The 18,012-nt window shown below is 41.7% G+C and overlaps 1 protein-coding gene across 7 annotated transcripts in view; it reads right to left on the bottom strand.

Moving 5' to 3' along the window:
* Positions 1-17,313, bottom strand: part of IGF2BP2 (insulin like growth factor 2 mRNA binding protein 2) — a 161,185-nt gene extending 143,872 nt beyond the window's left edge. For 4 of the 7 annotated variants that reach the window (XM_064584043.1, XM_064584038.1, XM_064584036.1 and 1 more), the window contains exons 1-2: positions 17,036-17,312; positions 15,389-15,449 (exon numbers count right to left, since the gene is read on the bottom strand). In XM_064584043.1, coding sequence (XP_064440113.1) covers positions 15,389-15,449; positions 17,036-17,213 — 239 coding nt within the window. In that variant the 5' untranslated portion in view covers positions 17,214-17,312. Of the gene's footprint in view, positions 1-15,388; positions 15,450-17,035 lie in introns of all 7 variants that reach the window. The other 3 variants (XM_045903204.2, XM_045903206.2, XM_064584046.1) reach the window with 2 other exon arrangements.
* Between the last annotated feature and the right edge of the window lie 699 nt (positions 17,314-18,012).

Raw genomic sequence — 18,012 nt, 5'->3', positions numbered from 1 at the left:
CTTGATAGCAGATCTTCTTGACTGCAACCTCATAAAAGATGCTGAGCTAGAACAACCCAGGTATACTGCTACCATATTCCTGACCCTCAGAAAATGTGAGAGATAATGAATTTAATTATCTTAGCTGCTTTAATCTGCTAAGTTTTGGGGGTAATTCGTTTTGTTTTGTTTTTAAGTAGGCTCCATGCCCAGCATGTAGCCTAGTGTGGGGCTTGAACTCACAACCCTGAGATCAAGACCTGAGTTGAGATCAAGAGTCACACACTCAACCGACTGAGCCACCCAGGCGCCCCAGTTTTGGGATAATTTGTATGCAGCAATAGATTACTAATACAGAGCATTTGACAGCATCTTGTTTTGCAATTAACATTTATTTTAAGATCAGTCATTTCCTTGGGTATGCATTATCTTACCCATTGGTAAATTCTGTCATTTTTGCACTTGTCTATTTTTTCACAACAATTTCAGACGCTGTCTGCTTAAGCTGATCATCTTTGATTTACTACATAAAAACACAACTTAACTTGCTTCTTGTATCCACCTACTATCTTGCAATAAGAGGATAGCCATTTTTGTGTGTGTGTGTGGGGGGGGGCTATATATGTTTTCCTTCCATGACTCCTGGCATATTTTTAATCTAATTTGGGTTGGAGAGAGAAATATCTACAGAGAAAATTGTATTTTCAAGTAATCACACTGAATCTGGTAATACTAAGATTAACCCACCATCGTTATTATTATTATTATTATTATTATTATTATTATTATTATTATTATAAAGACTGATTTGCAAAACCTATTCTGGTTCCACCAAATCTAAGGCTCTGCTTTCCAAAACTCACTTTGCAGCCCTGGGAAACTGCTCTTTGCAGTGCACCTCATGTTTTAAAGGACCTTTGTACCTAAAATGCCCATGAAGGTTTCATTCCACTTAGGCCAAGGATTCAGTACAAAGACTGAAAAACCCATTCACAAAAGAGTAAAATCTTTGAACTGCTATTTCTCCCCACCCTCAGCTTGAAAATAAAGAAGAGGAAAAGAAATAAAAGCAAATTATTAAGGATACCTTATTATGGCTCTAATTTTTAAAAGTTGAAAAATATTTAACGAGCAGCTAATTTCACTTTTCAAGGCATTCAAGATGCACCAGTGGAAATAAAAAACAAGACAAGAGCAAGATTTCATGGAACTTCAAAATTTTAAAGTTCAAAAGATCAGTCCAAAAAATAGAGTTGATTATTTTTATGGAACTGATAGCCATTAGATCCTTCACAAATGAGGGAAACCAAATGAAATCCTGAATTCTCAGACTCTTATATGCCACTCTATTATGTCTTACCATAGATCATCTAATTTTATGTTCCCCAAGACATGCGCTCTACCTTACCATTATAGGGATTCTTAATGAGCTATTTCATTTCATGTAAGTTTTAGAATAAAAAGATACATTTTTAAAATGCTAATCCAACAATCCTACTAGTTTTTTGTGTTTCAGTTTTCTTTGGGTTTTGTGTTTTTGTTTTGTTTTTTTTTGTAAAGGTCCCTCAGGTAACTGGCAGTTTCCATTTAGTTTGGCCTTAATGAGTATTTACTGCACCCAGGACCCAGAAGCAGAATCCGTACGGCTTTCAATTTCCTCAACTTAAATACAAGAAAGTGCAACAGTAACCAAAACACTTTTCAAAAATATTTAAAAGCACTACTTTTCACCACTGAATTTTCCTGCCAAGTACACACTATGCTTTTATTTTTTTTTTTAAGATTTTATTTATTTATTTGACAGAGAGAGACACAGTGAGAGAGGGAACACAAGCAGGGGGCGTGGGAGAGGGAGAAGCAGGCTTCCCGCTGAGCAGGGAGCCCGATGCGGGGCTCGATCCCAGGACCCTGGAACCATGACCTGAGCCAAAGGGAAACGCTTAACGACTGAGCCACCCAGGCGCCCCCACACTATGCTTTTAAAACTACCTGCCTTATATCAGATGTTGATTTACAGGCAGAATTCAAGCTCTTATTTAAAAAAAAAAACGTTTGCTAGACATATGAGAATCATATCTTCTTAAAAACAGTTTAAAACATCATCTATAGCTGGCCCAGTGTTTAACTGGAGAAGGTATAATTGAGACCGATGAGGAAATACGTTCCTCCAATTATATGAAAATAGGGCTTGTTTTTTTTCTCATGAACATGTATAATGAAATAGCATATACATAAAATTATAAGATGGTCACACATTCAGCATATGTACCTTCTAAATTTACAAAAGGATTTCAGATGGTTCCATATAATAGAAACATAATAAGGATATAAAATTAAAAGTGTAAGGTACTTTATAGTAGAGAAAATAATTATTCCAGAAAACTAACTAGACTAAGGATGGCTGCAGCAACTGAGACATAATTTTAATTTTGAGCTTCTAAACAGCTATCATCATCTTTAGATAAGAGACATATGAGTTTATCCAGTTCATCAACAGAAGGACTTTCCCCTCTCATTCACAGACAAGCCTTAAGGGTAGGAGATACTAAACATAATGGAGAGAGTCTTCAACAATATCTTAGAGAAGCTGCCGAATTTTCATGTGGCAGAGACTACAAACCAGCAACCCGTGGGCCAGATTCAACCCACAAGTTATCTTCTTCGACCTTCACAATCTCTACAAAAATTTTTGAATTGTTGCCAATACTTAACATAAGAATTCTGACTTCCAGCTTCTTCTGGAAAATCAGATTTGCGAACACTGGCCTTACATTTCCACATGTAGCAGCTGGCTGAAGCTGACTTAAGAGCTACCTCTCCTGTCCGTCATAGAAACCCCCCCTTGCCACCACTTATATCACCTGCAGGTATTTGAGTGTGGACCCCTGTAAATATATGGTGGTTTCTTGTGACAACCTTACTACAAAACTTGGATGTAGGATATGAAATCAGTGGTCTTTGAAGCTGGAGCGATGGAGTACATGGGCACAAAGCAGAGCTCAGAGGGGAGCCTCCTCTCTCCCTCTCTCTGGGCATGAAAACCCTCCAGGAGGCTCTTTAAATAACACAGAAGGCAAAGTCCAAGGACTTTAAGTACTGCCCCCAAGAGTCCTTGACCACAGGTTAAGAAATCACTGAGAGAATAACATATATTGTTTGAAGTAATAATATCCTGGTTTTTTTTTTTTAAGATTTTATTTATTTATTTATGAGACACAGAGAAAGAGAGGCAGACAGAGGGAGAGGGAGAAGCAGGCTCTCGCTGAGCAGGGAGCCCGAGGAGGGGCTCCATCCCAGGACCTTGGGATCAGGACCTGAGCCGAAGGCAGACGCTTAACCGACTGAGCCACCCACACGCCCCTAATAACCTGTTCTAGAACAAGACTCATGCATGCAGGACTGATGCTGTGCAAGTGTGTATTAGATAATGGTTTATGTCCCCTCTGACCTGTGAGGTGTCCATTCTAACCAGTTGAAAATATTCTGAAGATCACCCCTGTGTTTATGGAAACTCACCATATGCAACAGATAAAAGTAGGGACGCTCTGCTTAAAGAAGGGGCAGGAGGGCCAACCTGCTTGGACCTCCTGAAGCAAAGCCCTATTGTTGATCAATGAGTGGGTCCCTTGTCACCAGACCCATCACTCTTCAAAGTTAGTTGACTCTAATGGCTCTACCAAGAACTGAAGTGCAACCATTGGCCAAGGAGCTCCTTAGAAAGTTCCTGAAGGGCAAACATTCTGTGCTATTGATTATAGAAAAATCCATAGATTTAGTCTGGCATGCAGTTGGCAAAGCAAACATTTGTTACTAAAGCGAAAGTGACAGGCCATTCCACAGGAAGTAGATTTAGAAGTAGCAAAGGCAGGGTCTAAATTTTCCTTGAGAAGGAAGGAGTTTTGGATCTGCTGGAATGTCTGAACAAGGAATGGACTCAAGGCCCAGAATTATATACTATAGGGCAGATAACTTTCAAACTGTTTTTTAAAGCAGCAAACCTCTTTTCTGAACCAAATTCTAGACTGAACTCCAATACATAAAACTGCAATGAATATAGCTGTTTTCTGACTGAAAGGTGGTTAAGAAGCCAGGATCTCCCATGTACATATGTCCACTTCTTCCTTCCCATGAATTTGGCATCTCCTCAGAATCCTCAGGCTTTGTGGAACACACTGTTAAACGTACTACCATGGGGAGTAAAAGATAGGACTTTGGCCTGTAAACTTTTTTTTTTTAAAGATTTTACTTATTTATTTGACAGAGAGAGACAGCGAGAGAGGGAACACAGCAGGGGGAGTGGGAGAGAGAGAAGCAGGCTTCCCGCGGAGCAGGGAGCCCGATGCGGGGCTCGATCCCAGGACCCCGGGATCATGACCTGAGCCAAAGGCAGATGCTTAACGACTGAGCCACCCAGGCACCCCTGGAAATATTTTTTAAAGATTTATTTATTTATTTTATAGAGAGAGCACACAAGCAGGGGCAGAGGCAGAAGGAGAGGGAGAGAATCTTAAGCAGGCTCGACTCCCTGCTGAGCATAGAGCCTGATGCAGGGCTTGATCTCACCCACCCCTGAGATCATGACCTGAGCTGAAATCAAGAGTCAGACGCTTAACCGCTTGACCAACTGAGCCACCCAGGCGCCCCAGGCCTGGAAATTTTTAAGGCAGGTATTAACATCTTGTCCATAATCATGAACTAAAGCCACCAATTTTCAATATCACAATTATTGTCTTGAAATCGTTGAAACAGACATGCACAGCAAACCATTAATACAAAAATCAATGAACCAAAGAGCTAACTCTTCCCTGGCAAATCTCCTAAGATGTATAAAGAATTATATTAGAACCAACCACCTGTTCCCAGTCTTTTATAGCCCTTAAAACAAAATGTCAGTTTCACTAACCTACTTCATAAGACTAAATCTCTGTCCTCTTTATTTCAAATAACTGAATAAACAGCACCTTTGTTACCTCAAATCTTTTGTGAATAAAAAAAAATAAATGAATGTAAAATTTTAAAAAATATTAAGGGGCAAAAAAATTAGAAGTCTTCGTTGGGCAAGTATTTTATTCTTTATTCCTCAAAAGGGAGATTAATCCTATATTTTAAAATAACTGAGCTTAAAACTTGGTTTCTAAAGATCCTTGATTCTATCATCATTAGCAGTGACACAACTCAGAGTTTTCAAAAGCTTATTTTACAAATTCAGTGTCCGTGATTTGAAGACATCACTATTCATATAAAGAGAAAGGGGGAAAGAGTACAGCAAGATCCAGGAGCAAGGCCAGATTATGCATCCACAAATTTTTTTTCTATCCTTCAACGGTATTTGGGGGGGAGGGGAGATGTTTTCCCTTTACAAAGAATAAATACAATTGCACTCTAGGGGGGAGAAAAGTAGCCTGAACTTTCAACACTAGGAAATTCCTTCCCAAATTTTCAACTCTTCATAAAAGCCAGCTATGTTTGACAACCCCCCCAACCACTGACAAGCGTGTGTGTGTGTGTGTGTGTGTGTGTGTGTGTGTGGGTCTGTGTGTCTGTCTGCTGCACTTTCCCGGTAAGTGTATGCCACAGAACCCATACATTCCAACACATTGAGCAAGCGCACACACGCCTCCCTGGCTTCCCCAAACTCAGCCAGCGAGGGGCACTGCACTGGAGGTAGGCCTGCACACCAGGCACCTTCCAGCCCTGCCTAGCCATCCCCATGGAAATGCAAAGGGGAAGGAGAATGAGAGAGAGGGAGAGAGAGGGAGGGAGGAAGTGGCCAGTACAGAGCCTCATAGAAAGAAATGCAAAACCTTTTGTGGGGCAGGCCAGCCACATACTCCTAGAGTTTTTAAACATCAAAGAATAAATTGTGTGAGATTTTCAGTCCTGCTGGCACCACTGGAGTCACTTACTGTCTTCTCTGCACTATCAGTGAGTACCAGTCTTTCCCCTGTGCTCTGGAATCAGAGAATGCACGAGCTGCCTGACACAGTTCACTCAGTCACCTATGCCGCCTGTCTCCTGTCCCCCTTCCTTCCCTCTCTCCCTCCAACTGTCTTTCTTTCTTTCTCTCATTCCCCCTTCCTTCTATTTGAAGAGGCTAAACTCCATTTTTATTAGTGTTAAACTGTTGAATCATCTATATGACTCTCTCAAAGATGCACAAATATTCTACTCCAAAGTCTTACCCATACAATGAAGAAAAACATCCATTTTTCATTATGCATTGTTAAAATCACAAAGGTCAGGAGGGACTCAAGTAAAAGGTCTCCACATAATACAGTCATAGCCTGTCCTCACATGAGCTTTTTCAAAATATCTTCTATTTTGTGAATTGGTTTGAGGTTAACCTGTCCCCAGAATCACCATTCAATTACATATTTTTTGCTTTGCTTTTTGAAGAGAAAGCGTAAAGAGAAGATGTAGCCAGATAATAAAAATGTCTTCTCTGATAACATTTTAAGCTCTATTAGAGGTTCTTGACTGAGAAAAATCATTATTTTTTAATCATAATAAAGTTCATAAGATTATGTTTTTATCAAAAAAGCACCTCTATCTCTAGAAGCAAAACTCTTGTAAATCTCCTTTCATTGATAGTATAATTGTATCTTACATCTTGTTTACTTAAAAAAGTCACCAATGTACTATATAATATTTAAGTATTGTATCAAAAAGACCCATCTTTCCACTCCCTGTGCTTTCACTGACATTTTCACGTGTCAGAAAGGTTTAAAATTTTCTAATGTTAGTAAGATGAATCATTTTATGAAAAGCAATTTGTGAGAATCCCATATTTTCCTTCTCTAGACCATACACATTTTTTTTATATACAGATGAAAATGAAACCATGCCAAACTTTGTGCAACATTCTAGGTCCTAAACAAAAAAGGCTGAGTCTTTTTTCAGGGTTTAAAAAAATATATCTGGGCCAAAAGCATGAATACAGACCCTCTCCCCACACCGCATACACATTATGTTAGTTTTCAGTCACAATGACTTTTAAAAACACCTCTCTTTCATAATTACTAACGCCTCTACAATAGGAAGGACTACTTCAAAAAGTGTCCTCAAATTATGACTAACACTTTTAGCTGTTTTTCAATTATACTAAAAATAACTAAACTTCAGCACCTTATCTTCCTCAGCATATCTGTTGTATACATGTAAACTTTATCTCTTGTTCTGAGTTGGGAAAAACATACAAAGTTACTCTGTAGCCTATGTAAACATTATCACAACTCCTGCTTTACTGGTAGGGTACTGTTACTATATTTAAATTAGGAGGAGAGCAAAGGTAATAGGACCACTGTTTCTTTGAAGCAGGTTTGGTCAGGTGGAAGGAGGAGCTGCTTTTGAGCCTGAAGCCTGACTGTCCTATCTGTAAAAAGGATGAAGTACAGGTCTCTCCCGGCTGTTGTGAGGATAAAATAAGATACACAGAAGGCCTCGTGCAGCCCCCTAGCACAGGAACTGCTTCCTAAGTATTAGTTACCTTCCTTCCCCATCTTCAGAGTCAGAATTCCACAGAACATCCAATACCTTACTCCAGACTATCCTAACTTAAAGAAATGAAATGTGTGGGGAGTTGGAAATAATCTTTTCACCTATTATTTTTTGATAGTGCCTTCCTCCCTTCCACCACCACCATATACATAGGACAGTACACAAAACTTAAAGGAAACAAGAGGATAAATGCAGGGAAAGTTTACAATTAAGGGAAAATGAACTGCACTTCACATGCTTAGTTATTTAGTATATGTTTTTGAGTGATTGTATCATTAATGAATCTGAAAACTTCATGGATACTATCCTACTAATACTCATTCCATCCCCACAAGAGAGGCCAAAGGCCATACTCTGTACAGAAAGTGAAGCAGAGAGACACCAAATCTAATGTCTCTCAAAGACCTGGCAGCCACCAGGAAAAGAAACCAAAACACAGTCCTGACCTCCAGCAATGGGTTGGTTAAAACCCAGGAAGAACCCACCCAAGTGATTCCTTGAGCTAGACTTTCCTTTACCACAAGGCTGATAGTCTTGACCAGAGCTACAGCTCACTGCCTAATGTGTGTGGTGCAAGATGTCGAGAGATACGTCTTTCTTGGCAGTGTTCTATTTCATAGCACAAGGAATGCAACCACTGAAAAAAGCAACAAACTCCAACCCCACTTCTGTCTATGGGCGAGCATGGTGTTAGGAGGAGGTAATGCTGCTGGTAATGTTTAAATTGTCTCTGTTTGTTTCTAATTATTTCTGCTTCTAAAAAAACTGTAACAAAGTACAGATAACTCAGATTGATGTAAGAATAAGACTGCAAAGGATCATTCACAAACAAATCTATTTTCATATACTTCCATCACTCTTGAAAGGCACCCTTTGAGCCTTACAACACTTTTGACTGACTTCTTTGATTTATTTATTTATTTATTTATTTTTAAAGATTTTATTTATTTATTTGACAGAGAAGGAGAGAGAGAGCACACAAGCAGAGGCAGAGAGAGAGGGAGAAGCAGACTCCCCACCGAGCAGGGAGCCTGATGCGGGACTCGATCCCAGGACCCTGGGATCATGACCTGAGCCGAAGGCAGACGCTTAACGACTGAGCCACCCAGGCGCCCGACTTCTTTAATTTAAAAAATAGAAAAAAAAAGTCTCAGCATGCTGGACTGAGGATCAGAAGACCTGGGCTCTAGCCACAGCTTTATTTAATAGCCATGTGGCCTTGGGCAAATTATTAAATCTCTCTGAAACTAAGTTTCCTCATCAGAAAAAAGGGGAGGAAATTACTTGTCCTATCTTCTTCACATAATTATTATTTGGAGTAAATGAAATAATGTGTTGAAGAGACTGAGACATCAATACTATATGAATATATGATGCAGGCACATAAAAATACATATATCTCCCCGAGAGAATGCTATGAGCATTATTTACACATCAACACATGGAATCATGAAACAACCTTTCTGATCACATTCAAAACAAAAATTAAAAATCCAAGCTTCCCCCCTAAGGCAAATTCTCACACACTGGCACATATTAATTATATCATAATGAGAAAAGCTGAAATGGTCCCATACATATTTTCCTGGTCATTAGGTACAACATTTCTTATGATACAGGTAAATATCAGAAAGTCTAAAATATGCATTCGAACTCTTAATTTTCTTTTTTTTTTTTTTTTAGGATTTTTAAAAATTTATTTGACAGAGAGAGACACAGCAAGAGAGGGAACACAAGCAGGGGGAATGGGAGAGGGAGAAGCAGGCTTCCCGCTGAGCAGGGAGCCCGATGCGGGGCTCGATCCCAGCACCCCGGGATCATGACCTGAGCCGAAGGCAGACACTTAACGACTGAGCCACCCAGGCGCCCCTCTTAATTTTCATTTATGGGACTCATTAAAACAGCTATTTTATGAAATATTCTTGATAGTAAACAGAATGGGAAAATTCTAAGTAATATTCACATTTTAAGAATAAAGTACAGAATAGATAAATAACAAAGAAATCTGGGAATAAATGAACAAAATGTATCTCAAAAATGCAAGCCTATTACATAGTGAGAAAGAGAGGCTTGGAAGGAGACATATATCTATTCAATGATGGACACTGGGTTAGCTTTCAGATTTGATTGCCTGCTATTAGTGCAAAAGCATCCATTTTTTCTGGTCTACTTAATCTTTACCTCAATATGCCGTCAAACTCTAAACCAAATTAAAGAAACAATTATCATATCCTCCCTTGTCTTTGGAAGCCAAAGCAACAGAATTTCAATTTTTCTATAAAGGAAAATAATTTTTCTTCTCTATTTTATGGAAAGACCAAAGTACATGATCAAAACAGGAAAGAAAAACCTTAAAAATAATGCTCTGAGCACTCTGCAATTTTGCTGCCGAAAATAGAACCCATACAGTCCATGCCACCAAATGAAAATTACAAGTTTGTAAGCATGAAGTCAAATTATAAAGTAAAAGATTTTAAAAAATATTTTAATGATGATAAATGGGAGGAAAACCTGTTATCTTTACCGGTAGGTGTTCGTTGTTTATTTGCTATTACATTTTCTTCAACGATAGTGTTCTGAATGACTACCCAAACTGACTGGACTTGAATTTCAGTGTAAAAAGGATAAACCTTGACTAATAAATTACTTGGGCATGTTTTGTTAAACAGAACTATGCCATCCTTCAAATTAAGAAGTTAATCATAACTTTTGAGAGATAATGCTTTTGACTAAAAGTTTTAGAAAACTGGTTTAAAAAACTGGCTTAGCCAAGCCACGCCACTCTCTTCTTCAATACCAAAAAGAACGTGAAGACACTTTGGTGGCATGTAAGTGGAATTTTTAAAAGTATATTTTGAAACTTTTTTTAAGAGTCTCCAAAGAAACCAGTTCAATATTTATGCTTCTAATGAAATTGATTCTGTCAGAGTACTTCTGTTGTGCAAAATAATATACTGTCTTCCACAGTATAGAATTTCTAAATGAAAATGCATATTCAAATTTTGAATTTTCTAACATTTATAAAAATGGCTTATACATCATCAGAGCCTTCACAGAATCACTGAGCTAACTCTATTAGTGAGAGAGGATATCCAAGCAAGAGGAAGGAGAGTACACTGTGCATTACATCGTCCTCCCAGCAGCACACTCGGTGCAGAAGCCACCCCAGGTGCTGGAGCCCTGGCTTCCAAAAGGTTAACCACCTACAAGAGTTATGTATCACTCAAAGCAAATACTGATTCCCTTTGTCACAAGGTTCAAACATCCAGCAATTTTCATTTGCCTTGTCAGATTCTAAACTCCAGAGCAAATGTTGCTCAATTAAAGATTTCCTCCACTTCCCTCTTGATACCATCTGTCTGAACGTACTGTCCCCCACAAAGCACACATGCACACAGACACCCATGTGCACACACCCCACTGAATCACAGAGATGACACACTTAGCTCAAATAATATCCTCTCACAACTCTGACCAATTGCTCATCTACTTTTGAGAATTTCATTAGAAGACTTGGAAGAGTGATTCAGCAATAGACAGCAAATATTTAGAAAGTTGAGAAGTATCAGATATGTGTAAAAAGTTCCTGTAGAAATCTGATTTTCATTGTTTTGACTTTTAGTAAGTGTGCCCAATTACTATCCTTTTATGCACTTTCAACCTCATTTATATCCCCCCAGCTGAAAAACTGGAGCAACTTCCATTAAAAAAAAAAAAATCTACTCAAAATAGTTAAATGTAAAATTTGACATGCAATTAGTTCTAAATCATCCAATGTCCTTTAAAAAATTCTTCTTAAAGAAAATACATTATTTCACCATGTGTAAAAGGTATTGTACAAATACTACTAATCTTCTCTCATCTTTATGTAGTCTCAGGTTAAAATAGTAAAAAACAAAACTCTGAGACCATCCCTTACTGGTCATCTTATATCCAGCCATAATTACACGGAAACATTATTTTAAAAAACACCATTTGACAAATGTATTAAACATCACCAAACCTCCTTTTAAAATTAATGGTCAGATGCAGCCATTTAATACTTTTATAAATTGCTACAATACAAATTTAAAACCGAGATAAATTTGACAAATTGGAAAATCAAGCAGCACATAAAAAGTATTTTGATTTGTAGCTTTCAATGTTTTTTAATATTTAGCTAAATAACATAAAAACACCAAATGACCAGTCTTGTAATATTTGTAAGCTAGAACTTTAAACCTACATTATCACCTGAATTATCAACTAATATTTTTCTTTGTTGCTTCTATTATCTCTTAAAGGTCGCAAAAATGTGTAATTCTTTATGGCATTGCCTAGAACCATATGAAAAAATTTTTGTTTTAAAAATGGGAAACTAAACATCCAACTCAAAGTCAAATCATAAGTTACCTTAGAGTTTGACATGTATTTTATATTAATATATGTTATATCCACACATGGAATCTATCTAATTAAATTCAGGAATTAATTTTTAATTCAACAAATTCTTTAAATAGAAGGCTATCATATGATTTTAACATAAAGTCTTTTCTGTTGCTACAAAATTAAAAATTGATGCAGCAAAAGCCTTTGTTGCAGGGAGGGCTTGAGGTTGGGTGATTTTTTTTTTTTTCCTTTTTGGTATTTAATTCAACTATGCACAATGTAGTACATACAAGCAAAATACAATTGAGATACTGTTTTCTTTAACATTCCTATAGGAGACCGAATTCATTTGCATTGGAGAGAACACAATTACTGATTTTTAACTCATGAAAGACAAATTCATAGCTTTTTCCTACACTACCTCATAGTATTCACACCATCTCAGTGAAAGCATGTCTAGCACCACTTGGTTACTTCCTAGCAGTGGGCAGAAATTGCATTTTTCAAAGTTTTGTTTCTCACAGAATCATTCAACTTTAGTTACAAAGCACATTCAGGTTAGCGTATGTCTTAGCTCAAAACAATTTATGTGATGTGTGCGCACGAGTGTATGTGTGTAGATACATATGCAGATATATGTATATATTTTTAAACTAAACTCTCCTCAACATCAAAAATGAAATTTCTGTCAAGAAGTTTCCACAACTTTTAGCAGAATTTTAAAGTCACTACCAAGTTCTTCCTCTTTAAGGAATCTTTGATTTATATATACTACCAACAAATATGAATAGAGAAAAACAATCCAAAGATTTTTATTCAACAAAGCCTGAAATCAACTTAGAAAGTAAGAAAAATAGATGGTTTGTCTATGGTTTGCATTACAATACTTTGTATCTAGTAAGAATGAAACACATATGGCAAAAAGGAAAAAGTTTTCTGCTTCTGATGACCCTGAGAAAGTAATGGTTATCTAGGCTGTCTACTATAATAGCACATGTAAAATGATGCTAGAATGATATATAACAAAAGACCCAATTGGTAAGCAAATGGCATGCCAATAATTTCATGACTTAAGATAAAAACATCTCCTCCCAAAGTATCATTAGCTTAAAAAAATCTATTTGGAATGTAGATACTAAAACTGATTCTTGAAAACAGAAAGAAATCAGAACAATATAAAGAAAATGAGCACTCAATTGTTAAATGATTTTTTAAGTAAGCAAGCAATGAGGATGAATTGTTTTCTTCACATTTTCACTTCAACTAACACAAAAACCACATATAGAACTGACTTAACGCTGACAAATTTACTTCTAACTTGTTAAATTTCATGGAAATGCAACAAAGGAACACCAAAATAGTCACCATATAACATAAAAGCTTTGGTTTCAAATGTCACAGTACCCTGCTTTTTGAAAGCCAGCACCGTGGTAGTGCCCTGTACATGAGAACATACAGCTGCTTCATCCCAGGGGTCTGAGCTCAGTACACAACGCCAGTCATTAGCCATCTCTCCCTTAGCCTGCAGTACAAGCAACTAATTCCTGCATTTTAAACCAATAAAGGAAAGGGAAAAAAAGAGTAAAACCATCCAATCAGAAATGATGCAACCCTCTACAGCAGCAGCTTATGCATACATTTGGTATGTCAGACGTCTTCAGTGTAGTGAATCATACAGAGCGCATTTTAATCTACCTCCTAGGTATTTCATATCGCCCACATGTTCAAAGAAATTATGTACTAATAGGGCTGTATAAGTCCTAGTATGCTCTTTATTTAATTAATACTAAAAATTGGGGACATGCTTTTAATTCTGAACTCTTACATAAACACAACAAAATTACTTAAATGACACTCTGGCTAACAGCAAATAACCTCTTCATTTCGAAAGAAAAAGTTTAGAAGAAGTTTATTTGTGAGAAGTCTTAGGAGAGGTTAATAACTTTAGATAAATTAGTATTTCCCTTACATTGCAACATGAAATAATGTACTTTGCAACATGAAATGAGACACCAACTAAACAAAGTTAAAATTCTAGTGATTTTTATTAATTATAACCCCAAAAAGGACTCAAAACAGCTAGACAGCCAATAGAATTAGGCATTTATAGAATAATAGCCCATCAAATGTTTTAGGTGGTTCTTTCAAGTTTTGCTCAATATAGTTATCAAATTTTCAAGTGTTGTAGGATGAGTAATTTAAATTCACAGTAAGTACTTAATATATCAGAAAGTTTCAACTTCGATTTCTCAGGCAAAAAAAAACTTTATAGAAAAGTATATAAATTAAAATACTTAACTGAAAAACCAGTTACACACTACATCTGTTCCTAGAGAGAAGAACTAGCTTAGTATTACACATGAAACTGCAAATCATAACTTTTGCCTTTTTAAAAAGGCATTATTTTTGTGATATGTCACAGAATCATTTGCAAACAAAAGATACTCTGTCGCTTAGTTAAAATAAAAGTATCTGAAAATGCGCCCACAATTTTTAAAACCTCTTTAACAAAACATCTAAGTATTTATAAAATTAGTACGTTTGTTTTAAAATCTATTCAATTCTGGTAAAAATCAAGTAAGCGGTTACAATGTTGAGTATCACAAATTGTAAAGGTGGTAGATCAAAGACTTCACTTAGAGTTTTCAATCCAGCTACTTAATGACTAATGGTGAAGAAATGTATGTGAATGGGATATAAACTAAGTTAGGACACATGGGAGAAAAAAAAAATCTAGAATGAGTAATAAAGGGCCCCAATTTAAAGTCCACAAAAAACTTTAAACAAAGATGTTCTCCCTCATTCTCTCCTCATAGATACTTCTCACTTAGGCAAATCACTGTGGAGAAATCCAACTTCCACAAAACTCTTTACTCCTTCATTAACAACAGTGCACTTAAATATAACTATAGATTTCACAAAGATACTTATTTAGCCTCAAACATATCTTAAAAGCAACAACAACAACAAAACGCTCAGAAGCAATAGTCAGTAGTCTCAGTGACTAAAAAAGTCTGGCTTTTTAACTGCCAGCCAATCCAAACAACTTATTTCTTTAGAGTGCTGTGCAAAATATTGACCCCTTACTGAATTATTTTATTATTCAACGTTAAGCTATCTAAAAAAGAAAACTAATTAATCGCGAAGTTTAGTTCAGCAATTTAGCTGACAAAGTAAATATTTACTCTTAACATCTCACAGGAAGTCTTGACAAGCATTTGTTGCCACTGTGCTGGGGGTAGGGGTGGGAGTGGGGGGTGGGAGGCAAGTTTTGATAAACAAGTTTAACGGTCCCAGCGAATTTCACACAGCTAGGGTTCGCCACCCCTCACCCCCAATAAGGCACCAGATATTTTCCAAGTACAGTAAACACCTTATATAATGAAAGTAAAAAAATGTAACTTTCTAAACTATGTTATCTCCACTTAACAAAACAAACAAAAGCCTTTTTTAAAAACTATAAAAGCACACTTTAAAAAACTGAATGTATTTCTGTATCTATACGTAAGCCCTATCACAAAGTAACTAAGCAAAATATATTTACCTGAGCTTTTTAGAGACTGAGTAATCAACTTCCATGATTTTCCCATGCAATTCCACTTTACCTTTAAAACAGAAATTAAAGCACTCAGAACCTTCCTTAGATCAAACCGGCGGGGGTCTAGGAGGGGCACGCACAGAACTCCACGCTCGGGCTCCGCCTTCGGGCGCCCTCAAGGGGTCTCCTACCCCGCTCGAGCTGGGCAAACTTGGTTCCCAGTGGGAAGCAAGGTGGGCGCCCCGAGTCTTGGGACGAGGTGGGAAGGGCGCGAGCCCGGATCCGACCCCAGGTATAGCTGTGGGTGGCATTACCGGAAAAACAAATTTAATAAAGAGCGGCGCCAATTTGAAAGGATGAGCTCATTTGAAACTCAAGCTGCAGGGCTGGCGCGGCCCCGCTCCTCTCCCGGCCCCCACCTCTCCATTCCGCTAACCCGGGCCCCGAAGGCTCCGCTGCGCTCCCCTCCCTGCCCTCTCCACCCGGTGGCCCCGAGAAGACGCACTGAAGCCCCCCACCCCCCTACCACCACCACCCCGGGGCCGCTTCTGCGAGAGCCCAGTCCCGGCCGGCTCCTGGGTGTCACCTTGGCCTTACTGCCGCCCCGCCCCCACCCCGCGCGCCAGTGGGGAAGGGGCTCCCGCCGGGCCGGGGTTCGGGGGGCGCAGGCTCCCGCCCCGGGGGCGAGCGCGGCTCCGAGCGGTGCGTGTGCGAGAGGGAGAGTTGGTGAGTGCGCGCGCGCGCGAGTGTGTGTGTGTCGCTCTCCGTCTCCCGTCTGGGCTCCAGCGCTCTCGCGGGCCCCCCGGTCGCCTCTTTCCCGGTTCTCAGCCCGGGCCCCCACCGAGTTGAGACAGGGCACCTCGTAAAAAGGTGCTTCTGGCCGAGCGGGAGGCGGGGGGACAGGCGGCGGAAAGCCCCCAGCCCCGAGTTCTTCTCAATAAAATCGGACAAAAAATTCAGAGAAAAATAGGAGCGCTTGAGAGACGAGCGAGAGGGGGACTGAGGCTCGGGAGAGGACCGAGAGAGAGGTGCCGTCGTGCAGGGGCTGGGGTTGGGGGAGCCCCGAAACCTCGGAGGGGACCATCAGGGTGGCGCCGAGGGGGTGCCGAAAGTGGGGGACCGCGGGGCGAGGTGGGGAGGGGGCTTGAAAGGAGAGTGCGGCTCAGGGGACGCCACAGGGCGAGAGGTCCCGGGCACGAGGCACGGAAAAGGGTAAGGTCCGGTCAAGGGAGAAGGAGATGCAGGATTTGGAGGGGGTCCCCTGACAAAGGGGGTGACGGGAAGGTCAGGGAAGAGAGGGGACGGGGGCTCTCAGGATGGGGGTGGGGAAACTCTGGAGAGCAGCTCAGGGAGCCAGGGGGAGGAAGGGTGCCCCCAGAGAGCGAGTGAGCCCTGGGCACCCTCGGAGCGGCACGGGGGTCGCCCCAGGGCTGCGGCTGGGAGGGCAGGGGGGTAGTCCGGAGCGGTGGGGGGAGGGGAGCGGGCCGTCCCGGATCGGGCCGGCGGCGAGAGTTGAGGGTCTGGTGCGTGGAAGTGAGCGTGCGGGCGCGGGAGCCCCCGCCGGGCGCCGCCCGCAGGGCTCGGCCTCCCTCCGGGCGCCGTCCCGGCCTGAGCTGGGCGAGGCGGGGGGAGGGGGCAGCGGCGACTGCTTACCCGAGAGGGTCTCGATGGCGCGGATGGCCCAGTTCTGGTCGGGGTAGTCCACGAAGGCGTAGCCGGACTTGAGCAGGACCTGTCCCGCCAGGGGCAGCTTCCTGTCCCCGAAGAGCTGCCGGAGGTCGTCGGCGGTGACGGCGGGGCTCAGGTTCCCGATGTAAAGCTTGTTCATCATCCGTCTCTTCCCCGAGAGCCCGCGGCTCCCCCGGCCCGGTACCCGGCGCTCCTCGCCTCCTCCGCTGCCCTCGTCTCTCCTCCTCCTCCTCCGCCCCCCCTCCCCGCCCTCCGCCCGCCCGCCACCCACCCCCACCCTCAGCCTGGCTCCCCCCACCGCGGCCGGCCCGGCCCGCCCGGGGGCAGAGGCGGAGGCGGGGACTCGGCGCGGCTGCCTCCTCGGGGCAGAGTCCCGGGCCGGGCGGCGGCGCGCGGACAAAGCGCTCTCTCTGCCTCCCTCTCTCTCTCTCTCCTCTCTCTCTCTCTCTCTCAAGGCGGTGGCGGGAGGAGGAGCAGCGGCGGGCGGCGGCAGCGCACCCCGCGTGTGTCTGTGTGAGAGTTTGTACGGGCGTGTGCGCAGCCGAGAGTGAGCGAGCGAGCGCCCCCTCCCCGCCCCGCGCCGCCGAGCCCCTCGCCCCCCGCACGGCTACCCGGGCTTCTGCCTCCCGCCGGGCGGGCGGAAGCGGGTCGCGGCCCGGGGCTGCGGCCCCCGGGCGCCAGAAGCCCGGGCGGGCGCGGCGCGGAGGCCAGGCGTGCGGCGGGGCGGGGAAGGCGCGCCCCGGGCGCGGGTGGGAGTGCGCGAGGGGGCGCGGGGGAGCGGCCGCGAGCCGCAGGCGTGGGAGGGAGAGGGGCCGTGGGAGAGCGTGGAGAGGGGTGTGCGTAAGGTGGACCGGATGTGAGAGTGCGGCTGCTAGGGCCCGCGGGAAGGTGTGCCTCGGAGGTGAGAGGCGAGGGCAGGCTGGGAGGCAACTTTGGCGGCG

The sequence above is a fragment of the Mirounga angustirostris genome, unplaced genomic scaffold, assembly GCF_029215605.1.
Source record: "Mirounga angustirostris isolate CCGP_5_RB_7025 unplaced genomic scaffold, mMirAng1.0.hap1 SCAF_1, whole genome shotgun sequence".
Classification (NCBI taxonomy): Eukaryota; Metazoa; Chordata; class Mammalia; order Carnivora; family Phocidae; genus Mirounga; species Mirounga angustirostris.
This window is presented reverse-complemented; position numbering and strand designations above follow the sequence as displayed.